This window comes from Embiotoca jacksoni, unplaced genomic scaffold (assembly GCF_022577435.1).
Source record: "Embiotoca jacksoni isolate LCO1_2020_lvr unplaced genomic scaffold, fEmbJac1.0.p SCAF_77, whole genome shotgun sequence".
Lineage (NCBI taxonomy): Eukaryota > Metazoa > Chordata > Actinopteri > Embiotocidae > Embiotoca > Embiotoca jacksoni.
Window position 1 is genome coordinate 196,956 of NW_027185433.1, and position 24,906 is coordinate 221,861.

At 48.8% G+C, this 24,906-nt stretch overlaps 3 protein-coding genes across 6 annotated transcripts; 1 reads left to right on the plus strand and 2 right to left on the minus strand.

Annotated features, from left to right (window-relative positions):
* Nucleotides 1–1,082: 1,082 nt before the first annotated feature.
* On the minus strand, nt 1,083–8,855 carry LOC138215562 (PHD finger protein 20-like). 2 transcript variants are annotated; one of them, XM_069177801.1, is made up of 18 exons: nt 8,830–8,855; nt 7,532–7,611; nt 7,247–7,418; nt 6,976–7,060; nt 6,776–6,849; nt 6,326–6,635; nt 6,157–6,240; nt 5,724–5,783; nt 5,215–5,422; nt 4,964–5,070; nt 4,760–4,885; nt 4,590–4,670; nt 4,357–4,499; nt 3,882–3,981; nt 3,587–3,782; nt 3,282–3,474; nt 2,473–2,722; nt 1,083–2,297 (listed from the first exon to the last, which is right to left on the minus strand). In XM_069177801.1, exons 2-18 carry the CDS (start codon nt 7,609–7,611, stop codon nt 2,161–2,163), a joined length of 2,406 nt encoding a protein of 801 aa, XP_069033902.1. In that variant the 5' UTR covers nt 8,830–8,855; the 3' UTR covers nt 1,083–2,160. The 2 variants fall into 2 exon arrangements, with proteins under 2 accessions (XP_069033902.1, XP_069033900.1); XM_069177799.1 differs by lacking the exon at nt 8,830–8,855 and adding an exon at nt 8,546–8,764.
* Nucleotides 8,648–16,886, minus strand: ccdc135 (coiled-coil domain containing 135). Its single transcript, XM_069177753.1, has 17 exons — nt 16,759–16,886; nt 15,588–15,697; nt 14,799–14,937; nt 14,572–14,697; nt 14,128–14,352; nt 13,500–13,721; nt 13,226–13,354; nt 12,957–13,023; nt 12,760–12,882; nt 12,530–12,658; nt 12,239–12,444; nt 11,870–12,085; nt 11,069–11,179; nt 10,813–10,896; nt 10,506–10,700; nt 10,250–10,387; nt 8,648–8,779 (listed from the first exon to the last, which is right to left on the minus strand). The coding sequence occupies exons 2-17, from the start codon at nt 15,695–15,697 to the stop codon at nt 8,648–8,650; spliced, it is 2,352 nt and encodes a 783-aa protein (XP_069033854.1). The 5' UTR covers nt 16,759–16,886.
* An 807-nt stretch (nt 16,887–17,693) lies between these two features.
* Nucleotides 17,694–24,732, plus strand: edem2 (ER degradation enhancer, mannosidase alpha-like 2). 3 transcript variants are annotated; one of them, XR_011179740.1, is made up of 12 exons: nt 17,694–17,989; nt 18,426–18,536; nt 18,914–18,953; nt 19,088–19,193; nt 19,301–19,426; nt 19,540–19,751; nt 19,849–19,990; nt 20,090–20,214; nt 20,358–20,502; nt 20,854–20,975; nt 23,185–23,433; nt 24,219–24,730. XR_011179740.1 is itself a non-coding variant. In XM_069177803.1 (11 exons), the coding sequence occupies exons 1-11, from the start codon at nt 17,700–17,702 to the stop codon at nt 23,275–23,277; spliced, it is 1,512 nt and encodes a 503-aa protein (XP_069033904.1). In that variant the 5' UTR covers nt 17,694–17,699; the 3' UTR covers nt 23,278–24,732. The 3 variants fall into 3 exon arrangements, 2 of the variants coding, with proteins under 2 accessions (XP_069033904.1, XP_069033903.1); XM_069177803.1 differs by having other exon boundaries at nt 23,185–24,732; XM_069177802.1 differs by lacking the exons at nt 23,185–23,433; nt 24,219–24,730 and adding an exon at nt 21,111–22,148 and having other exon boundaries at nt 17,702–17,989.
* Nucleotides 24,733–24,906: the final 174 nt, after the last annotated feature.

Below are 24,906 nucleotides of genomic sequence, written 5' to 3' on the forward strand. Positions count from 1 at the left end.
TGTGTATCTGTCTGTGTGTGTGTGTGTGTGTGTGTGTGTGTGTGTGTGTATATGTCTCTGTGTGTGTGTGTATATGTCTCTGTGTGTGTGTGTATCTGTGTGTGTGTGTGTGTATCTGTCTCTGTGTGTGTGTATCTGTCTGTGTGTGTGTGTGTGTGTGTGTATCTGTATGTGTGTGTGTGTGTGTGTGTGTGTGTGTGTATCTGTCTCTGTGTGTGTGTATCTGTCTCTGTGTGTGTGTGTGTGTGTGTGTGTGTATCTGTATGTGTGTGTGTGTGTATCTGTCTCTGTGTGTGTGTGTGTATCTGTGTGTGTGTGTATCTGTCTCTCTGTGTGTGTGTGTGTGTGTGTGTATCTGTGTGTGTGTGTATCTGTATGTGTGTGTGTGTGTATCTGTCTCTCTCTGTGTGTGTGTGTGTGTGTGTGTGTATCTGTGTGTGTGTGTGTGTGTGTGTATCTGTGTGTGTGTGTGTGTATCTGTCTCTGTGTGTGTGTGTGTGTGTGTATCTGTCTCTCTGTGTGTGTGTGTGTGTATCTGTGTGTGTGTGTATCTGTCTGTGTGTGTGTGTGTATCTGTATGTGTGTGTGTGTGTATCTGTCTCTCTGTGTGTGTGTGTGTGTATCTGTGTGTGTGTGTATCTATGTGTGTGTGTATCTGTCTCTGTGTGTGTGTGTGTGTGTGTGTGTATGTCTGTGTGTGTATGTCTCTGTATGTGTGTGTGTGTGTGTGTGTGTGTGTGTATATGTCTCTGTGTGTGTGTGTGTCTCTGTGTGTGTGTGTATCTGTATGTGTGTGTGTGTGTATTTGTGTGTGTATCTGTCTCTGTGTGTGTATCTGTGTGTGTGTGTATGTCTCTGTATGTGTGTGTGTGTATCTGTCTGTGTGTGTGTATCTGTGTGTGTGTATCTGTATGTGTATCTGTCTCTGTGTGTCTCTGTGTGTGTATCTGTCTCTCTGTGTATGTGTGTGTGTGTCTCTGTGTGTGTGTGTATCTGTCTCTGTGTGTGTGTGTGTGTGTGTGTGTGTGTGTGTGTGTGTGTGTGAAGGAGTCTCTGAGGACAGAAAGACATTCTGAATTACATTGTTTTAAATTATTTTAATAATCGTTCTCCACTTCGTCAAACTGACCTTTCAAAATAAAAGCCTCCTGTAGAAAACATTCAGTGGAAGATATTTACAGATATTGAAGCTGCTGACGTCACAACAGGAACAGAAAACTATTCTGCAGCTGACGCTAACGGTGCTAACGGTGCTAACGGTGCTAACGAGCAGCCGCACTTCTCTCCATCAGAACTTTGAGCGTCATTCAGGTTGTGGGCCAGCGGGGGGCGCTGCTGAGTCAGCTCCATCCTGAGAGCTGATCACCTCTGTTTATTGATCACCGATCAGGTGTGCGTCGCTCTCCACAGTCACACTCTAGTCCTCCAGCAGCAGTGGAACCATCGGGTCCGGGTCCGGGTCCTGGTCCGGGTCCGGACAGGTCCTGTGTGTCAGCTGGCTGGCAGTGTGGCCGTTCCACCAGCAGGGGGTGCTACGAACCAGTGTGGACGATCAACCACCTTCCAAAGAGAGCAGTGTTTTTTTTTTAGGACAGAAGGGGGCGGAGCCTGCTGCTTCACGGATTAGATTAGGAGATGAAGTGTCGCGTCACATCGAGGAGCTTCGAGCTTTCAGACCGAAAATAAAACTACAGAACTGGACAGGCTGGGAGTGACAGCTAACGAGCTAACGAGCTAACTGCTGGTGAACGGACATGTTTGATGGTGAACACAGACGGACGGCTAGCGCTCAGCTAATCAACCAGGAACCGTTCTCCCGACAGAACGTCTGAGGGTTCCTCTACGGTTCTCCGAACCCTCAGACGATCTCTTGACATCGGAGAGCCGTAGAGGAACCCTCGGACGTTCTCCTCGGACGTTCTCCCGACATCGGAGAACCGTAAAAGAACCCTGTCATGTGGCTCTCATGCGATTGTTGATCAGCGGCTGTCGGTACGTGACGACTCCTGCAGGGGGCGTCCTGCGGTTCAGAGTCTTTGTTGAAAAGTCATCGTGGCTCCGCCCCCACCGGGGGAGGAAGCGCTCCGTCCTGATTCAGAGTGCTCTCCGTGCTGCTGCAGGGTCAAAGGTCAGGGGTCAGAGTTCACAGAGGGACGGCGGTCAGCGGCACACCGACAGGCGTCTCACGACGCACAGGTCACACAGCAGCCGCCTGATTCGCTGTTTGAGCTGCGGGAGGCGGGACAAAGGGTCGGGAGGCTCCAGCTCACCCGAGTGGTCCAACCAGGACTCTAGAACTGGAGACAGACAGGTTCTGATTAACGGTGCGTCCCTGAACGCAGCGCAGGGACGCACGCAGCGGGATCGATCATTGGGAAGTGTTCCATGATCTGTTTTGTCTGTTGTGTGTGTGTTGTGTGTCTGTTGTGTGTGTGTCTGTGTGTGTGTCTGTGTGTCTGTGTGTTGCGTTACCGTCCAGCTCCCTCTCGATCAGGTCCATCCTTCCACTGATCTGATGGTGCAGAGACTCGACGTGCTGCAGCAGGTTCAGCTGACACTCCACAGACGGTGTGTGTGAGTGTGTGTTTGTGTGTGTGTTTGTGTATGTGTGTGCGTGAGAGTGTGCGTGTTCACAGCTGTCTGTGTGTGTGGGGTTCTCTCTCTTTATGTGCACGTCCGCAGCGACGTCAGCTGGTGTCTGGTCGACATCTTCAGTCACTTCCTGCAACGACACAATCAAACATCAGCGGCGCGCTGATGACATCATCACTTCAGCAGACCAATGAGGAGTGAAGTGGTGGGAGGAGCTGAGTCCTGATTGGCTGCCAGTAGATTGAGGACGATGTCAGTCAGATCAGCACAGCGGACTCTACTGAGCGTGCTCAGAGCTGCTCTGATGGAGGCTCAGGTGTGTGTGTGTGTGTGTGTGTGTGTGTGTGTGTGTGTGTGTGTGTGTGTGTGTGTGTGTGTGTGTCTTGAAGAAACCGAAGCTGCGTGTCGAGGTCCAACAGTTTCGGAGCGTCGCATGAAAAGTTGCAGCAGGGTGAAGCGGCGTCACAGCGTGCGTTATTATTAAATGTTTTTAAAAGTTATTAAGTGCTATTAAAGGTTTATAAATGTTAAAAATATTATTTAACATTATTCAAGGGCTTTAAAGGTTATCAAATGTTTTTAAATGTAATGTTTGAAAGGTTATTTATAAAGGTTATACTTGTAAAGTTATTTTTAAAGGTCAAAGGTCATCGACCTGGTGTGCTTCCTGTCGGCCTGCAGGTTTCTACCTTCTCAGTCCGCTTCACCACCACGTCTTTCTCTCCAGCCATTTCCCATGATGCTCCGGGCTTCTGGTAGCAGTGCTCGCTGCTGACGTAACAGGCGGGAGGCTCTCCTCTCGGGCTGGACGTCACTCTGGACGTCACCTCTTCCCGTCTCCATGGCGACCTCCACAGCTGCAGGTCAGGGTGCGATTGGGAGCTGTGCAGACGGACGACAGACTGAGTGTCTCCGCCAGGTGGAGGACACCTATATCCTATGCCTATACCTGTATCCGTCTCTGCCAGGTGGGGGCGCTGCTGAGCGTACTCACTGCAACAGGCTGATCTTGACCTGCAGTCCTCTCACCACCTGATGGACACTCTGGGTGTGAGACAGAAGACTGCTGGTCAGAGACGTCCAGGACGAGTTCACCTCCGAGTAGTTCTCCTTCACGCAGGACAGACCGAACATGTGACCAGAGATCAGCCAATCAGGCTCAGACAGGAACCGCTGGGCCCGCCTCCAACCTGGGGGGGAGTGTCACAAAAACAGGATGAGAGAACACACACACACACACACACACACACACACACACACACACACACACACACAAACAGAAGTAGTACCTGCGTTCTGCCTGCAGCAGTAACAGATGTAGTTCAGAGGGACGTTGTCTTCATATAAACCCATACAGGTGCCGTGCTGCCAACACAGACAGGACTCACACTGCACACACACACACACACACACACACACACACGTCAATAGTTTTCTCGGTTCCTCTACTTGCGTTCTGTTTGCTTGTACAAGGCTGTCTAGGCTTCGCCCAGTCTGAAACTGTTCACATCCCACTGAGGGGAGAACCAATCAGAGGCCGGCGGGCGTGGCTAAGTGTGAGTGCGGTGCATGGTGCTGAATGCTGATTGGTTACAGGTCGACGGGGCACATGTTCATTATTTCACTGCTTTGAACAACCGACATTAACCTGTCAATGGACGCAGTGGGCGGGGCTAAACAGTCGAAACGGGTGTGTTTTCTACCTGCTGTTGTTTCATCCTGTGTGTGTGTGTGTGTGTGTGTGTGTGTGTGTGTGTGTCCCACCTGGATCATGAAGTCGTTCTCCTCGTCCACCTCGCACACACACCTCACCACCTCACACTCTTCTGTCTCCATAGTAACAGGCCAAGAGGTCGTGTCCTCTCCACTCTCGGCGGTCAGCGTCGACCAATCACTTCCGTCGTCACCTGAGAGGAGACACACACGTTTCACCGTACGGAGACCACGGTGTGTGTGTGTGTGTGTGTGTGTGTGTGTGTGTGTGTGTGTGTGTCCACCTGTCTGTGTGTTGTGTCCAGTGGACAGTTTCAGGGTGATCGGAGGTCTGTCAGAATTTTCATCGTCACTGCTGCAGAGTCCTGAACAAAGGAGAGAGAACAGGAAGTGCTCACACACACACAGGAAGTGCTCCAACACACCTTGATTATGACTGCGTTCACACTCTTACCTGACTGACACTTCTTCTTCTTCTTCTTCTTTTTCTTCTTCTTCAGCTTCACCCTCAGGAAGTTCTTCCTGTCCTTCCTGTCGTGTCCTCCGGTCCTCTCCTTCCCGCCGTCCTTCTTCCCCTCCGCTGAGGCCACACAGGAAACAGTCAGCGTACCCTCCTGACTCTGTGTGTGTGTGTGTGTGTGTGCGCGAGTATGTCTACCTGTTGCCATGACAATGTGCTCTCTGTCGTCACGGTGACAGCCGCTGCTCTGGTTCTCAGACTTCCTGTCAGGCATGAAGTCTCCTCCCTCAGAGGAGGATCTGTTCCTACAACAGGAGCAGTCAGAGTTACACACACACACACACACACACACACACACACACACACACACACACACACACACACACAAACACACACACACACACACACAGAGAGACACACACACACGCAGAGACACCCCGTGAACCCACCTCATCCCCTCCATCCCCTCCATCCCCTCCGTCCCCTCCGTCCCCCTGATGTCCTCCAGCTGCTCGGAGTGATAATACTTGATGTGAGACTGCAGCAGACTGGACTTCCTGAAGGACTTGCTGCAGCCGGGAGACGGACACTTGAACATGTTGTGGTCCAACTCGATGGACAGGATGGGAGGAGGCTGGTTCTTTATCACCCTGTACACTGACAGAGGACAGAGGACAGACAGGACAGGGGGATGAAATTAAACCATCAGAGAAACAGTCTGTTCAGAAGTCCCCTGAGAATCTGTCTGATTTGAAGTTTCCTTCAGTATCACAGTGATCAGTTACATCTGTCTGAACTCCCATGATGCACTGCAGCCAGGAGCTGCTCACACACAGTTCTGCTGCTTTAGAGGGACAGTTCCTCAACATGAGAACAGATGCAGGCTGAAAACAGCTGTGTGAGTGTGTGTGTGTGTGTGTGTGTGTGTGTGTGTGTGTGTGTGTGTGAGGAGACTTACATGGTTCTCTGCTGAACTTGTGTGTGGTGGGCAGGTGAGCCTGACGCTCCAACAGGACGTCTAAGTGGAGGATGGAGACAAAACATCAGGAGACGGATGATACAGAAGAACCGTGAGCGACTGAGCATCATCAATAACATCAATATTTATACTAAACATCATCAATAACATCAATATTTATACTAAACATGATCAATAACATCAATATTTATACTAAACATCATCAATAACATCAATATTTATACTAAACATGATCAATAACATCAATATTTATACTAAACATGATCAATAACATCAATATTTATACTAAACATGATCAATAACATCAATATTTATACTAAACATCATCAATAACATCAATATTTATACTAAACCATCAATAACATCAGAATCATGATCAATAACATCAATATTGAAGCCAACTGTGTGGTACCTCTGTCGACGTGGGCGGGGTTAGGAGAAGCCGGCAGGGCGGAGTCAGCTGTGATTGGCTGATTCTGAGCTGCGCTGCTTCGTCCTGGAAGAGAAACTTTAGCTTTAGCGACCGGAGCTCTAACACTCCATTAGCATTAGCGCTCGGGGTCGGAGGTCATGTGACTTACCCTCCTCTGTTTTCTTCTTTGCTGGCGGATGGGAGGATGAAGGGTCTGCCTTCCTCTTCCTCTCATCCTCCCTCCCCTCATCTCCCTCCATCTCTTCTTCCTCCTCTTCCTCTTCCTCTTCCTCCTCCTCCTCCTCTTCCTCTTCCTCTTCACCTTCCTCGTCCTCTTCCTCCTCCTCTTCCTCGTCCTCTTCCTCGTCCTCCTCCTCGTCCTCGTCCTCGTCCTCGTCCTCTTCCTCCTCCTCCTCCTCTTCACTCTCCCCCTCCTCCCATCCCTCACTTCCCACGGCACTCTTCTCAGATCTGGACTTCTGACACAAAATCAATCAATCGATCGTCAATCAATCACACATCAATAAATCAATTAATCAATCAGCCAATCAGAATCAAAGGAGTTCTGATTTGCTTGAAACAATGTTTTGAGGACCAATGAGAGCGCAGCATTTCTTACTTCCTGGAAGAGTTTGACCTTCGTGGGCTTCACAGTCCGAACGACGCCATCATAGAAACGCACTGTGTAGGAGTCTGACACACACACACACACACACACACACACACACACACACACACACACACACACACACACACACACTTAATCGTCATGAATCGAACTCCGCCCTCCTGAATCATCATGAATCGAACTCCGCTCACCGTCCTTGTTGACTCGGAGGATTTTGGCCGGGTAGAAGCGACAGTCGGTCCAACAGGCCAGAACCTTCATCCCTGAAACGAAGACCTGACACACACACACACACACACACACACACACACACACACACACACACACACACACACACACACACACACACAGACAGCGGGAAGAAGAATAAGTTCTGCGGTCTCCCATTAATGATTTTTGCTGCTGGTTCTGTTCCTGTCTGTCCTCAGAGAACAAAGCAGAAGGTGAGACGGTGTCACGTACCGGGTCGGACTGCGTTGGATTCAGGCCCCGCCTCCTCAGGCTGAAGCGCTCCAGCGGCCGCAGGTACGGAGAGTTCCACTGGAACCACTCGTCGTGGCGCCGGCTCCACTGGCGGTAGTGGATCAGGACGCGCTCGCTGTCGTAGTCGATCCTCTCGATGGTGGCCGGGTACCTGCAGGAGGGCACACAGTTTAAACACCACACACAACCCTGGTGTCTGGCTGTGAGTGTGTGTGTGTGTGTGTGTGTGTGTGTGTGTGTGTGTGTGTGTGTGTGGGTACACACCAGTTCTTCTGGCGGTCTCGGGCTTCTAGCTGGGCTCCGACCTCAAAGGTGATTCCTGACCTGTCAGGAGGAGTCTTCATCTGCAGCAGCACACACACACACACACACACACATTAACACACCAACACACTCACTAACACAGAGACCAGCTGACTGCAACACACACCCTGTAACACACACACACACACACACACACACACACACACACACACAGTCTAACATACACTCACACTTGTCCTTTGCCGGTACAGGACCTTTTATAAACATTTCTAAACATCTATAAACAACTATAAACATTTCTAAACATCTATAAACAACTATAAACATTTCTAAACATCTATAAACAACTATACACATTTATAAACACAGCTGTTGATCGTTTGGACTGGTGGTGGTGATGGTGATGATGGTGATGATGATGATGATGGTGGTGAACACCACCTGCATTTAAATGGGAGCGCGCGCATCGTGTTAAATGATCTTCTTTCATTTATGTGCTGAATGTTTTTAATTGATTAATATCGACGCGGGCATCCGTGACCGTTTCCCACCCGGGACAGGAGCCGCTGAGCACGTGGGGCAGACGTTTGAAATACGAGCACACAGAGGTGACAGCTGCCGTACGTCACCGTACGTGATGACGGCATACGTGACAGCGCGAGCGTGTCGGTTGCAGCCTAACTTTTGAGCGTAGTTTGCAACTTTTGACACGTGCAGTGGGAATTGTGAGCTCGTGAGAAACTCCAGCAGCGTGTGCAGGAAGAATTAAACCGCTCGGGTCGTTTTCTCAGGTTCCAGAGTAACACAGAAGCTGATTGGCCCGCACGGCGCGCAGGACCTCCATTCGCAGCTTTGATTGGGCGACTCCGCTGTCAGTCAACAGAACGTCCCGCACCTCGCGAGCTGCACAGATATTTGACAGTGGCTAACGTGCTAATGCTATCTGCGTTAGCTTCAAATAGCAGCGGCACGCGACCGAGCGTTGAAACGGCACGTTCACAAACTAAGCCACACCTGGCGGGAGACCATCACGTGATTGAAGGTGCTCCTGAAGCCCGGGAACTCAACGGGAGTACCTCCACTGACCGTAAACACAGCAGCGAACAGAGCTAACTGTTAGCCGAACAAGCTTCGCGTAAAGACTGACAGCCGCAGGCTGGAAAAGGCTGCCTGAGGGGCCGCCGAGCAGCGGTGGACGGACGGACGTCCGAAGACCCGGTGTCCGAGGACCCGGTGTCCGGTGTCCATCTGTGAGAATGAGCTTAAATACGGAGATAAAAACATGGAGGCTGGTTTACCTCTGTAGCTGCGACGGCTGCTGGCTCTGTGTTGAATGGAGAGCGCATGCGCGGCCGCAAAGTCAGCTGTTCGGTGTCACAGTGAACCATTAGAAGAGTGATTGGTCCAATTTATCGATACTTAATATCTAACTTATCGATACTTAATATCTAAATTATCGATACTTAATATCTAACTTATCGATACTTAATATCTAAATTATCGATACTTAATATCTAAATTATCGATACTTAATATCTAACTTATCGATACTTAATATCTAAATTATCGATACTTAATATCTAAATTATCGATACTTAATATCTAAATTATCGATACTTAATATCTAACTTATCGATACTTAATATCTAAATTATCGATACTTAATATCTAAATTATCGATACTTAATATCTAACTTATCGATACTTAATATCTAAATTATCGATACTTAATATCTAACTTATCGATACTTAATATCTAAATTATCGATACTTAATATCTAAATTATCGATACTTAATATCTAACTTATCGATACTTAATATCTAACTTATCGATACTTAATATCTAAATTATCGATACTTAATATCTAAATTATCGATACTTACTATCTAACTTATCGATACTTAATATCTAAATTATCGATACTTAATATCTAAATTATCGATACTTACTATCTAAATTATCGATACTTAATATCTAACTTATCGATACTTAATATCTAAATTATCGATACTTACTATCTAAATTATCGATACTTAATATCTAACTTATCGATACTTAATATCTAAATTATCGATACTTAATATCTAACTTATCGATACTTAATATCTAAATTATCGATACTTAATATCTAAATTATCGATACTTACTATCTAAATTATCGATACTTAATATCTAACTTATCGATACTTAATATCTAAATTATCGATACTTAATATCTAACTTATCGATACTTACTATCTAACTTATCGATACTTAATATCTAAATTATCGATACTTAATATCTAAATTATCGATACTTTGGTGCATTAATATCTAACTTATTGGACATTTTCTTTATTTATATATGGAATAACATTGTACGTATCATATGAACAAAAAAATGATCAGAAGCTCTTTATTTCATGACAGATGAAGCGTGTGGTCGGCTGATGTGGAGGAACAGTGTGACACAACAGGAGGAGCTGTCCAGGTGTGTGGGACAGCGACAGGTGTGTGTGTGTGTGTGTGTGTGTGTGTGTGTGTGTGTGTGTGTGTGAGTGACAGCGACAGGTGTTGGTCTCAGTGCAGGTGAGGGGAGAGTTTAGGGTGTTGTCGCAGCTTCTCCTCCAGAGCTGAGTATCTCTGAGCAACTGTTTCCTGCTGACTGAAACAAACACACTCTGTTATCATCGTTAAAGGAATGTTTTAGTGTGTGTGTGTGTGTGTGTGTGTGTACCTGCTGAGTCTTCTGGGCCACATGCACTCGGAGGGTTTTCTCTGAGCAGAACTTTTGGTACTCTTGCTGCTGCTGTTGGGTCAGTTGGATCTGGTTCTCCTGGTACCACTGCTGTTTGACCTGCAACTCCAGTGCCTCCTGCACACACACACACACACACACACACACACACACACACACACACAGACACAGAAACAGTGAGGTTCTACGGGTTCTGCTGTGTTCATGATGAGTGACAGGTGGATGGATGGAGGACCTGCTCGCAGCGCTCCTGGATCAGGTTGGCCTCCAGCACCAGTCGCTCTCTGAACTCAGACAGACAGTTCTGGTGGAGCCTCCGGGCCTCCTCAGGACTCAGAGGGTCTGTGCAGCCCAATCGGATCAGCAGGGGGGCCAGAACGTCTTCGTCCTTCACCTGCAGCCACTCCTCTTCCTCTGCAATCAGATACTCCTGCAGCAGACACACGGGTCACCACAGAACCGTTATCTCAGGTCCTGCTCTGAACCTTTCAGGGCTGTAGATATGGTGTGTGTGTGTGTGTGTGTGTGTGTGTGTGTCTCACTGTTTCCTGTCTCAGGCTGTGGTCTCCTGCTGTCTCAAGCTCCGCCTCCTTCTCCTGCTCTCTGCAGACCACGATGTCTTTCATCTGCTCAGAGGTCAGAGGTCAAATAGCTTCACTTGGTGCTGTATGACAAAGTAAACTTGGACGTGCAGCGATTGGTCGATGGTCATGTGACCTGTCGTGTTAATTTGCTTTGATAAAGGTGAGATGTGACCTTTTGAACTCGGATGCAGGAGAAGGTGGTTGCCGTGGTTACCTCTTTCATGGACTGGCCGATCTGTCGAATCACCTCCTCTTCATCCTCCATCAGAGACACCAGCAGCTTATACAGTGTGTGTGTGGGGAGAGGCTGCTGACCCGGCTGCACCTGGACACACACAGAGATACACACATAATACACATTACATACAGATACACACACATAATACACAGAGAGGTACACACATAATACACATTACATACAGATACACACACACACACATAATACACACATAATACACATTACATACAGATACACACACATAATACACATTACATACACATACATAATAGACATTACACACAGCAGCCTATACAGTGTGTGTGTGTGTGTGTGTGTGTGTGTGTGGAGAGGCTGCTGACACGGCTCCACCTGGACACACACACACACACACACACACACACACACACACACAGACACACACATAACACACAAATACACACGCATATTACACAAATAATACACATTACACACAGACACACGATACACACAACACTCACATTACACACAGACACACACATAATACACACAACACACATATAACACAGACACACACAAACGTTGTATTGTGTGTAGTATGTTGTAGTGTTTCGTGCATGTTGTGTTGTATTATGTTGTGTATGTTGTGTGTCGTGTATTGTGTGTGTATGTTGTGTATTGTGTGTAGTGTATGTCGTGAAATGTGTATTGTGTGTGTTGTATTGTGTAGTGTGTGTTGTGTATTGTGTGTTTGTCGTGAAATGTGTATTGTGTGTGTTGTATTGTGTAGTGTATGTTGTGTATTGTGTGTGTGTGTACCTGGAAGCTGTGGACCATTTGGGGGGTGAACAGCTCCTCCCTCTGCAGCTCGGTGGAGTTGTGCGGTTTGCTGAAGATGTGTGTTGAGGGGACCAGGTGATGTTCCTCCAGGTGAGACATCACCTGGATCAGCCTCTGAGGGGGCAGGAACACCCGCTGGGCCACGTCATCACTGGCTGCTATCAAATGGTTTCTATGGAAACGCTCCACCACCTTCTGTGTGCACAAACACACACGTGTACGTCAACATCATGTGGAGCAGATACACCTGCGGCTGACTCCGCCTCCTACCGCCTCAGCTCGTCGTTTCACGAATGAAACTGTCGGACTGGATGTGACCTGTGCGACCTCTGACCTCTGGTGTTTCACCTGCACAGGTAGCTGCTGCAGCTTCGTGTGGGCGTGGCTCTGCTCGTCGGCGTTCTGGCTGAAGAAGACGTGTCGGGAGGACAGGAAGTCGTTGCGTCCTTCAAAGGTCTCAGTCATCTCATCTGCTGACAGATGTCTCTTCGCCAGGTGGTCGAGACGAGCGCTGCTGAAGCCCACCTGCCGCTCCGTACCTGTCCACCTGTGGACTGAACACAGCACTCAGCCTCTGTCTCAGGTGGACACACTGTTGGACACACTGTCCGTCTGTCTCAGGAGGACAGATAGACTCACACAACAGGTGGAATCGTCTTCCAGGTGTGAAGCGCTCGCTGGTGACGTTGTCCACCATGTTGAAATGTCTCTGCTCCAGGTGGTCCACTCTGTGCTGATACCACTCTGTCACCATGGCAACCTCAGTACCTTCAACACACACACACACACACACACACACACACACAAACTCATGGAGCAGATGTAAGAGTTACTGTGTGTGTGTGTGTGTGTGTGTCTGTGTCTCTCACAGTCCAGGTCTCTGTACGTTGTCCTCCGTGTGATCAGACCGTCTGTCCTCCCTGTAAACCTCTCCAGCTTCACCTGTCTGTAGTTAACCACCTTCGTCCCTCCGGGCCAGCGGTTCTGCAGGTCTGAGGGACACACAGGACTCAGTGTCCTCTCAGGACTCGGTGTCCTCTCGGTGACAGTGTCCTACGGCTCTCACGTGTTTCTGAGATGGTGATGTCACTCAGCCAGGACTGGGGCATCTGGAACATTTGGGGCGCCGCCTCCTACAAACACACCACGTGACATCACTTCCTGTAAACTGTCAGTCAGGACGTCCACAGTGTCTGATCACATGACACTTGTCAATCGCTACATTCTGCTGAGTCAGCACAACGACAGTGAGTCATGTGACCTCAGAAGCAATCCTGAAACATCAGCCGAACACATGTAACATACAACACATGTAACATACAACAGGCTGCAGACCTCTTCGTCAGCCTGCTCTCTGCCCATCATCTTCCTCTGCAGGACCTCCTGGATCAGCTGCCTCCTGCTGGTGGAACCGTGAAGGACCGGCTCCCACCGGAGGATGTCCTGCACGTCAAACGCCACGTCCTGCACAGACACACGGAATCTACACGTTCTGTACAGTTACATGACAACAAGGACGTGTCCACGTGCATATGTCCATGTTGTCTCTGTACGCGAGACAGACGGAGACGCGTGTCCATGTTGTCTCCGTCTCCACGGGGACACTCACAGTGCAGCAGCTGCTGCAGTCCTGCAGGTTGACGTAGCAGTTGAGGTTGTTCCACACGCTCTCGATGCCCAGGAACAGCTGGCTGTCGGTGGGGAAGATGTTCCCGCTCAGAGGGTCGAGGAAGAAGTTCTCCTCGATGCTGCGACTCCCCGACAGAACCAGAACCCAGCAGTAAACCCGAAGACCCCGGAGCGGGTCGGCCGGCCGCTGGCGCTCACTCTGCTGCTCAGAGGACGAAGAGGAAGAGTCAGGTGTGAGGATGAAGAGTTGTTTATAGATGTTTGCAGATGTTTATAAATGTTTATAGATGTTTATAGATGTTTATAAATGTTTGTATATGTTTATAAATGTTTATAAATGTTTATAGATGTTTATAAATGTTTATAGATGTTTGTAGATGTTTATAAATGTTTATAGATGTTTATAAATGTTTATATATGTTTATAGATGTTTATAAATGTTTATAGATGTTTGTAGATGTTTATAAATGTTTATAGATGTTTATAGATGTTTATAAATGATATAAAAGATGTTTGCTCTGAGAACCCACTCTGCGCGCACGCACACACACAGGATGTACACACCTGTACACATTGACCCTCTGAGCAGCAGCAGCAGCAGCACTGACCTTGCCCTGGATGTCCAGCAGGGGGCGGTCCTCCAGGCTCCGGTCCACCAGGGGGCAGTCTTCCAGGCTCCGGTCCAGCAGGCACAGCTCTTTGACAGCGTAGCCGCAGACGCAGTAGGAGTCGTAGCCGACACCCAGCAGCAGGCTGCACAGCAGAGAGGACGCTTCAAAGCAGGACGCTCTCTGAGTCTGCAGCACCCAGGAGGATGACCTCAGGTACCTGGGCTGCACACACACACACACACACACACACACACACACACACACACACACACACACACTGAGGGAGGGGCCTAACAGAGAGAGAGAGAGAAGTCTTCTGTCGCTCTGTGCAGCCTGACAGAATCACCCTGATGACATCGCAGTGACGTCATCAGGGTGATTTCGAACAGGAAGTCTGTTTGTAACCGTCCCAATGAGACACATTGATGTTCTGGTTCTGACCAGGTCCACCGGCGGCTCCAGAGGCTCCAGGGACAGGAAGTCAGCCACGAAGGCGGCGCAGCCCTGCCAGGTGAAGAGCTCCGGGTGTCCCGTCAGGGTGGGACGGATACTCGTGGACACAAACTTCTGGTGTGAGACAACACAGAGACAGACGTTCCTTTTCTTCACGGTGGACATGGGACAGGGGACAGAGTCACCTGGACATGGACAGCGGGTGTCAGCGGTACCTGAACGCCACACTCGTTGGCGGTGCAGAGCAGCAGCGGTTTGCGTTCAGGATACAGATGTAAGTAGCGACGCTGGAAGCTGTCTGCGATGTCCAACAGCCGCTCCTCGTCGGGACAGTTGGTCCTGTAGGACAGCGGGCTGGACGAGGACAGGAGAAGGCGTTTTAGATGTCTGAGGGGGCCCTGAACGCATCACAGATCAATACGTCATCAACAGGAAGAGAACAGGAAACAGGTGGTAGGAATCACATGGAAGTCATCCCAGATGCAAAATATACCCATGGCCATGTACACGAATACATCCCTGTACCATCACAGATGCTGGCTTTTTAACTGAGCGCCGATACGAAGCTGGATGGTCCCTCTCCTCTTTAACCTGGAGGATGCAGCGTCCAAGGCGTTGGTGTTTCTGGATCATGTTCATATCTGGTTTCTTCTTTGCAGAGTTTTTAACCTGACTTTGGGGACACAGCGATGAACTGTGTTCACAGACAATGGTTTTCAGAAGTGTTCCTGAGCCCATGCGGTGATTTCCACTGACAGAATAGTGTCTGTTTTTTTTAAATGCAGTGCTGCCTGAGGGCCCGAAGATCACCACCATCTAATATTGGTTTTCAGCCTTGTCCCTTGTGTTCAGAGATTTCTCCAGATTCTCTGAATCTTCTAATGATATTATGAACCGTAGAGGACGAATGGTGTGTGTGTGTGTGTGTGTGTGTGTGTGTGTGTGTGTGTGTGTGTGTGTGTGTGTGTGTGTGTGTGTGTGTGTGTGTGCGCGCTGACACTTACAGCTCCTCCTGAGGACCTGAAACATGTAACTGAGAGACATTCTTCTCCAGCTTCGTCAGATCTGTGATGTTCTCCTTCTCCTCTTCCTCCCTGTCTAGCACAGTCTCCATCTGTGGATGTGAACAAAATTAAAGCTCAAACATTATCTCACGTTATCTGAAGTTAAAGTTATCTGAAGTTAAAGTTATCCGAGGTTATTTAAAGTTATCTGAAGTTAAAGTTAATTGAGGTTATTTAAAGTTATCTGAGGTTATTTAAAGTTATCTGAGGTTATTTAAAGTTATCTGAAGTTAAAGTTATCTGAGGTTATTTAAAGTTATCTTAAATTAAAGTTATCTGAGGTTATTTAAAGTTACCTGAAGTTGAAGTTTTCTGAGGTTATTTAAAGTTATCTGAAGTTAAAGTTATCTGAGGTTATTTAAAGTTATCTGAAGTTATTTAAAGTTATCTGAGGTTATTTAAAGTTATCTGAAGTTAAAGTTTTCTGAGGTTATTTAAAGTTATCTGAAGTTAAAGTTTTCTGAGGTTATTTAAAGTTATCTGAAGTTAAAGTTATCTGAGGTTATTTAAAGTTATCTGAAGTTATTTAAAGTTATCTGAGGTTATTTAAAGTTATCTGAAGTTAAAGTTTTCTGAGGTTATTTAAAGTTTTCTGAGGTTATTTAAAGTTATCTGAAGTTAAAGTTTTCTGAGGTTATTTAAAGTTATCTGAAGTTAAAGTTTTCTGAGGTTATTTAAAGTTTTCTGAGGTTATTTAAAGTTATCTGAAGTTAAAGTTTTCTGAGGTTATTTAAAGTTATCTTAAGTTAAAGTTATCTGAGGTTATTTAAAGTTATCTGAGGTTATTTAAAGTTATCTTAAGTTAAAGTGATCTGAAGTTAAAGTTATCTGAAGTTAAAGTTATCTGAGGTTATTTAAAGTAATCTTTGGTTATTTAAAGTTATCTGAAGTTAAAGTAATCTTTGGTTATTTAAAGTTATCTGAAGTTTCAGTCGGTGTGTGTTGAAGGGGGATAAACCAGCTTCGGTGACTCCTCCAGGTGAAACCAGGTAGCGCCGTTCACGATTAACTGACGGCACGTTAACAAACGGTCACCGGCGCCGGTAAACGAGTCGGTGGTCTAACGGAAAGAGTTTAATCGTTCCTCTGGACAACAGGAAGTCGGACTCACCTACGATTTACGGCGTCTGTCGGCAGAATCTGCTGTTTGCTCGGTTAATCCGAGGTTTGCTAAATAAGTGTTGCGCTCCGCCGTATCCATGGTAACGGCAAACCAACGTGACGTGTCACCACGTTAACTTCAGGTACCCTCGGAGACATGAAACGCGAGCCAGTCCTGTGTGTTTTCTGGTGTTTTTAACGTGGCGTTCAGTCTGCAACAACACCACACATGATTATTAAAGACCAAATATATCAACATAAAATCTCTCTACTGCGTCACACTGATCACCATTCACGTTATTGATTATCTCAGCGGGGAAACGACCTCATGATGACACGGGTTCGAGCCCTGCTCAGGTATCACACGTGGTTCATGGAGGGCGAGCAAGGTTACAGTTCACGGATGAGGCAAATCCCTGTAAGGGATTAGCCACAGAGTGCTCGAGATTAGGGAAAAAATTAAAACTGCAAGCCTGCATATCAGTTTTCATTTTCTTTTTGTTATTTGATCGTTTTATATCGGGGTGAAATACATCTACACCACGGCTGAACGACAGTGTAACTGGTGATTCGCAGCTATATGACTGGATTAGTTGAAATAAATGTTACAAATTGAATAGTGAAATATAATTTCCTTTTAAAATGAGTAAAAACTAAACAAGCCTCATCTCTGACCTCTTTAGTGTCTTTATTTTATTTCATTATATTATTGTTGTTCTTTCTATATTCATTTATTTTCTGTTGTTGCTACTGATTTGCATTTCAGAAATATTACAGCTCAGTTAACTTATTTATTATACATAATATTATTTATCATAAATACATATTTATTATTAATATTAGTTTCCTCAATTTCGTTTGTTACGTTTAAACAAACCAATCAGCTGGGGAAAAAAAAGGGGGGCGCTGTGACGTCACTGCACAGACCCGCCATATCCAATCAGGTCCTACATGAAAAATCCTCGTCAGCGCACCGGTCGACGCATGCGTGGATCGTTCACTTCCTGCTTCCTCACAGCGGGACAACAACAACAGAGAACCGCCGGAGCTCCGGATTCTCCTCTTTCACACTTTCATTGTCCCTCCTGTCTCCCGGTCTGTCGGTCTCCGTCTCCGTGTCTCGGCCTGCGTCTCTGTCCGTCTGTCTCCATGCGCGCCCCCGTGTGCGCGTCGCTGCTGCTCTGCGTGGTGCTCGGCGCGGCGGCTCTTCAGTTCTCGGAGGAGGAGATGGCAGCTGTCAGGTAAAACACCTCCGGGTCAGGCCGAGTCATGAATCCCCTCAGCTCAGTGTGTCGTGTCTGAAACTGTTCGAGCCAAAGAACCAAACCCACTGAACAGAACCAGCAGAACACCTGCTGCAGATGGAACCCAGAGACCTTCAGGGTTCTCCTGTGTGGAGCATCTTCATCATTACATGAAAATAAAATGAATCGTCTTTTGATTCAACATCAAGTTAAAGTGTGAAGTTTTCAGGTGGCTTTTGGAAGAAGACCAAGTTTACCTGCAGCAGGGCTGAAACTTGATTATCTATTATTGATTATCTATTATTGATTATCTACGACTGATTATCGATCTTCTGGTATTGATTATTTTTCCGTGAACTGGTTCATCTTTGATCTATAAAACATTAAAAACATATTCATGTCTAACTGAACTGTAACCTGCTTCCTGTCTCAGACAGCGCATCAAGTCCATGTTCTACCACGCCTACAACAGTTACCTTGACAACGCCTTCCCCTACGACGAGCTCCGCCCACTCACCTGTGACGGACAGGACACCTGGGGCAGGTAAAGTAGATTTTAGGTCCGCGGTTACTCCTCGAGTTCTTTTATTGGGGAATGCAGTCACAGCTTCTCAAACTTTACACGACATAATTTAAACGATGATGGCCGGTTGGTTAGCTGGGGTCTCAGCGGACCTTTAATTTTATAATTGTTGTGACTTTGTGATCCCGTCCTGTCGTCAGAATTAACGCTGAACGTTTTCATGTCTAAGATTCAGTCCGACTCGTTTCTGACTGTACGAAAGAAAATATACGACGATAAAATCTGACAGTAAAATGTACCGACAAGAAAATAGAATCTCACGACAATAAAATAAAATCTAACGAGAAAATCTACGACAAGAAAATCGAACAATAAAATGGGTGTTTTGTGTCTCGTAGCTTCTCGCTGACGCTGATCGACGCCCTCGACACACTGCTGGTGAGATTTTAACTGTTAAAGCAGAAATGTGATCAGAGGAAACGAGTCGTGACCGAAGCTCGGTCCGGCAGCGGACGGTTCGGCCCGGTTCGGCCCGCTTCTCTGCTGACGTCACAATTTAACTTCTCCTGAAGGTTCTGGGGAACCAGACGGAGTTCCAGCGGGTGGCGTCGCTCCTGCAGGACACCGTGGACTTCGACATCGACGTCAACGCGTCCGTGTTCGAAACCAACATCAGAGGTACCGAGGAGGGCGGGAGTGTCACGGTGGGGGGTCCGGGTCAGACTGCTGCTTCACGAGTGTGCGTGTGTGTGTGTGTGTGTGTGTGTGTGTGTGTGTGTGTACAGTGGTGGGCGGTCTGCTGTCGGCCCACATGCTGGCGGGGAGGGCGGGGATGCAGCTTGAGCCCGGCTGGCCGTGTTCAGGACCGCTGCTGAGGATGGCAGAGGACGCCGCCAGGAAGCTGCTGCCCGGTACGTTAACTTCCTGTCGGAGGGGACACTGAATTAATGACGCCGTCGTGAGCAGTTAGAAGTTGTTCGTGACGTTCTCCGCGTCGTTATAAAGAACGTGTGGAACGTTTCAGCGTTCCAGACTCCCACCGGGATGCCGTACGGAACGGTGAACCTGCTGCACGGCGTCAGTCCCACCGAGACGCCCGTCACCTGCACCGCCGGCGTGGGAACCTTCATCCTGGAGTTCGCCACGCTGAGCCGACTCACCGGAGACGAGGCGTTTGAGAACGCGGCACGCCGAGCGCTCAGAGCGCTGTGGAAGACCCGGTCTGACATCGGACTGGTAACCACACTGTCGACCTGTCTGTCTGCTCACCTGTCTGTCTGCCCGCCTATCTGTCTGCTCACGTGTCTGTCTGCCCGCCCGTCTGTCTGTCCAGGTGGGGAACCACATCGACGTGCTGTCTAAGAAGTGGGTGGCCCAGGACGCCGGTATCGGAGCGGGCGTGGACTCCTACTTCGAGTACCTGGTGAAAGGAGCCGTGATGCTGCAGGACGACGAGCTGCTCGGCATGTTCCAGGGTGAATGAAGACTTCACTGCTCACCTGATGCAGGTGATGAGATCCCGGCAGGTGGAGACGCGTAACGCACCTCCTCACCGTGTCATGTTGTTCTCTCAGCGTTCGACCGGGCCATCCAGAACTACACCCGCTTCGACGACTGGTACCTCTGGGTCCAGATGCATAAGGGAACCGTGTCCATGCCGGTCTTCCAGAGTCTGGAGGCCTTCTGGCCCGGACTGCAGGTACACACACGCACACGCACACGCACACACACACACACACACACGCAAACACACACACACACACACACACACACACACACATACACACACACACACACACACACACACACACACACACACACTGACTCCTCTGTGTGTTTTAGTCTCTGATGGGGAACCTGGACAGCGCCGTCAGAACCTTCCAGAACTATTACTCAGTGTGGAGACAGTTTGGAGGACTGCCCGAGTTCTACAGCATCCCTCAGGGCTACACGGTGGACAAGAGAGAGGGGTACCCGCTGAGACCAGGTGAGACCCACTGAGACCAGGTGAGACCCTCTGAGACTAGGTGAGACCCTCTGAGACCAGGTGAGACCCTCTGAGACCAGGTGAGACCCTCAGAGACCAGGTGAGACCCTCTGAGACCAGGTGAGACCAGGTGAGACCCTCTGAGACCAGGTGAGACCCTCTGAGACTAGGTGAGACCCTCTGAGACCAGGTGAGACCCTCTGAGACCAGGTGAGACCCTCAGAGACCAGGTGAGACCAGGTGAAACCATTTGGAAACGCCAACCAGCCGCTCAGAGGCGTGATAAGAGCGCGTGACGCGGGTCTACGTGACGCGGTGGCGGTCTAAACGTTCTTCGTGTGTTTGTTTCAGAGCTCATCGAGAGCGCCATGTACCTGTTCAGGGCCACAGGTGACCACACCTACCTGCAGCTGGGCCTCGATGCCCTCGAGTCCATCGAAAGGATCGCCAAGACGCCCTGTGGATACGCCAGCGTGAGTCTCTCTCTCTCTCTCTCTCACACACACACACACACATACATACACACACACACACACACACACTCACACACACACACACACACACACACACACACACACACACACACTGTGCTCTTCTTCCTCCGGCAGGTTAAAGACCTGCGAGACCACCAGCTGGACAACAGGATGGAGTCCTTCTTCCTGGCCGAGACCGTCAAGTACCTCTACCTGCTCTTTGACCCCGCCCACTTCCTGCACGGCGGGGAAGCGGAGGGGGACGGCTCGTGGGAGGAGGGCGGGGAGGCGGGGCAGTGTGTTTTAGGGGCGGGGGGCTTCATCTTCAACACGGAGGCTCATCCTCTGGACCCGGCGGCGCTCTACTGCTGCAGCCGCCACAACCAGGACCGCCAGGAGCTCCGGGACATCCTGCTCCGCCTGTCGCAGCCCCGCGGCCAATCAAAGCCCCCCGCCAAGCAGGCGGAAGGCCCTCCCCCCGGCCAATCAGACAGCATCGCTCTGAAACCGGGAGAGAAGAAGACGCCCCCCCTGCAGTCCTGCCCCGTCCAGCCGTTCAGCGCTCGGTTCTCCATCCTCGGGCAGGTGTTCACCGACAACACCTGAGACTCACCTGGACCACCGAAGACTCACCTGGACCACCTGAGACTGGGTCCTGGACCACCTGAGACTCCGGGTCCTAGACCACCTGAGACTGGGTCCTGGACCACCTGAGACTCACCTGGACTACCTGAGACTCACCTGGACTACCTGAGACTCACCTGGATCACCTGGGACTCTGGGTCCTGGACCAGCTGATTTGTAGAACAGAGTTGTTGTTGGACCAGAACCGTTGTGCTATTTAACTGGAACTGAGAGTAAAGACTGTTTTTTTTTATTTATTAGAGACGTTTCATGTTTGTCTCTCTCCGCCTGTTTCTTCTCTGACATGACAACAGATGAAACACGGCTGCTTTATTTGCAGCAGCAGCAGCGCCCCCCGGTGGCAGAACGAGGCAACACACAGATCAGACGCTCACCTGGACGTCCTCCATCGCTCACTCAGTCAGATCAATAAAACAGGCAGAAGATTTCTCTTCCTGTAAAATATTTAAAAAAAAAAGTTAAATAAAATGAAGGTTTGTCAAAACAAACGTTTAAAACCTCCTGACGTCTTAGATTTATTTCAGAACTTTTATTTTGACGGGGGCTGATGTCCTTCCTGTCTGCGTCTCTGTTGATCATCGTGATGAGGGCGTGTCCGTCTCAGACCGAGTTCTGGAGCAGCAGGATGAAGGTCCGACGTCATCTCTGAGGAGTGGTTGACTTCCTGTAACCATGACATCATCACTGAGCAGTGCAGACAGGTCCAGATGAAGATGATGAAGATGAAGGTGAAGATGATGATGGAGATGGGGATGATGACGATTAAGAAGGTGAACATGATGAAGATAATGGTGATAATTATGATGATGAAGATGATGGTGATGATGATAATGGGGATGGTGATGATGATGATGAAGATGAAGATGGTCTGCTGAGCTGTTGCATAACGTTACATGTGTGCGTAACATTTGGCTGCAGGTCCCTGAAGTAATCATAAACTGAAGGACGGGAGAAGGTCCACACCCAACACAGACACACACACAGACACACACACACACACACACACACACAGACACACACACACACACACACACACACACACACACGCACACACGCTCATCTGTTAGCCATTAGCAGCCAGTCAATGACAACAGAATCACATGGGCTGGGCTCCACACACACAATCACATAGTGTTCACATGATGTATGGATCTCTGTGTGTGTGTGTGTGTGTGTGTGTGTCTGTGTGTGTGTGTGTGTGTGTCTGTGTGTGTGTCTGTGCGTGCGTGCGTGCGTGTGTGTGTGTGTGTGTGTGTCTGTGTGTGTGTGCGTGTGTGTCTGTGCGTGCGTGTGTGTGTGTGTTTGTGTGTGTGTCTGTGTCTGTGTGTGTGTGTGTGTGTGCGTGTCTGTGTCTGTGTGTGTGTGTCTGTGTGTGTGTGTGTGTGTGTGTGTGTGTCTGTGTGTGCGTGTGTGTGTGTGTGAGAGCGTGCAGCTTCAGTTTGGGTCCTCACAAACACAGCAGTACGAGCTGTTGGACAGGTTTGTGAGGACGGAGGTTCGAGGGCTCAGACGTGCTTCTGGGTTCAGGTTCTGATCAGGTTCTGGGTCCATGTTCTGTGTCCAGGTTGGTGTTCTGTCCCCACGGACATGTTCGGACCGGGCCTGTGAGACCAGCTGGGCCGTATGGAGCTGCACTGTCGGGCCAGAATGTGACTGAAGGGGATTTCCAGTCGGACCTCCTCCTCTCCATCATTATCTCATCTCTCTGCTGCAGAACCAGAACCTCCCGAACCACAAACAACCACATTGTACGAGAGCTGTTCCGATTAGAGGCTTCGTACGACCGGGCCATGAACACGGTTCAGTTAACCGGGTTAGTTCAGAATCTTTCAGTTATCTGCTGCCGGACTTGTTGAATTTAAACGTGTAACACGCATGACGACACGGAGCGTGTCTCTGCCACCGGGAGGTCAGGACACACATGTCCCGTGTCTCCACGCAGACCGTCAACATGAGACCGGTGTTATGGAGCCAACGGTGACCCACAGGATTCAGTTTCATACGTTCACCCCCCCTCTCCTCCACTCCCACTTCCTCCAACACACACACACACACACACACACACACACACACACACACACACACACAGGAATGTGTTGTAACGTGAACTGTGGGTACAGCTGGGTGTTATGATGTGATGAACTCTGCTGAAAGAATGAAAACACTTTCAGCTTCAACACCAGCAGTTACACACTTTAACTAGTCCTAAAAAAAACACATTTTATACTAAGTTTATGATATAAACTAACCTGATCCTAACTCTAACCAGATGTTCAACCTAAACTAACCTGATCCTAACTCTAACCAGATGTTCAACCTAAACTAACCTGATCCTAACTCTAACCAGCTGTTCGACCTAAACTGCTCTAACCTGAGACTACAGACTTCTGGATGTTCCAGCTGCAGTTTAAGCCCCGCCCTCAGACATGTCGGGGTGAGGCCCCGCCCTCAGACGTGTCAGGGCGGGGCCCCGGTTTAACGTCCCTCTGGCCCGTCTCCGTTTGTCGAGAACTTACAGATGTGACAGCTGTGACCCCCCACCCCTCACCCCACCCCTCCCCCTTCCGTGATGTGGTTCTCTCTCATCCTTGATCGCAGTCTCTTCTGATGATGATGTTGTTTGGTGACGGTTGCCCGGCAACGACAACAACAACAAAAACAACGACAACAAGGGGACGGTGCCGTGAAAAATGCCTTTCGGCGTGAACGCAGATGAACTTCAGGTCCACCTCCCGGATCTCTGTGACATCACGGTGACATCACGGTGACATCACGGTGACCTCATCGGTTTGTGAGCTGCTGTTTCGTAAGTATCGGTGATTTGCAGTAGGTGATGGAGCAGACGTGTTTACTGCAGACTGACATCAGGCCGTCCGTACGAGTCACACACTGATCAGCATCAGCTGGTCAGTGACTCAGTGAGTGACACTGTGTGTGTGTGTGTGTGTGTGTGTGTGTGTGTGTGTGTGTGTGTAGAGGTCATATCGTGGAGCTGCAAGAACGTTTCAGAAGTTGATCTTTGTTAGAACCGGACCACGTGGTTCTGGTTCCTGAACCCGGGACACCTTGGACGAGCGAGACACCGGTGGTGGTGGTGGTGGTGGTGGGGGGGGTTGTTGGAACGGTCACATGACGGGGGACGCAGCCAATAGAAAACAAGAGAAAGTAAACAAAAACAAAACGGGGGCGTCTCGCAGTCTGAGAGCTTTAATTGTGAAAATCTGACGCGGACGGAAGAGTCGTTGGTTCTGTGATGAAGAACGTTAGAACGTACGAAGGTTTGAAA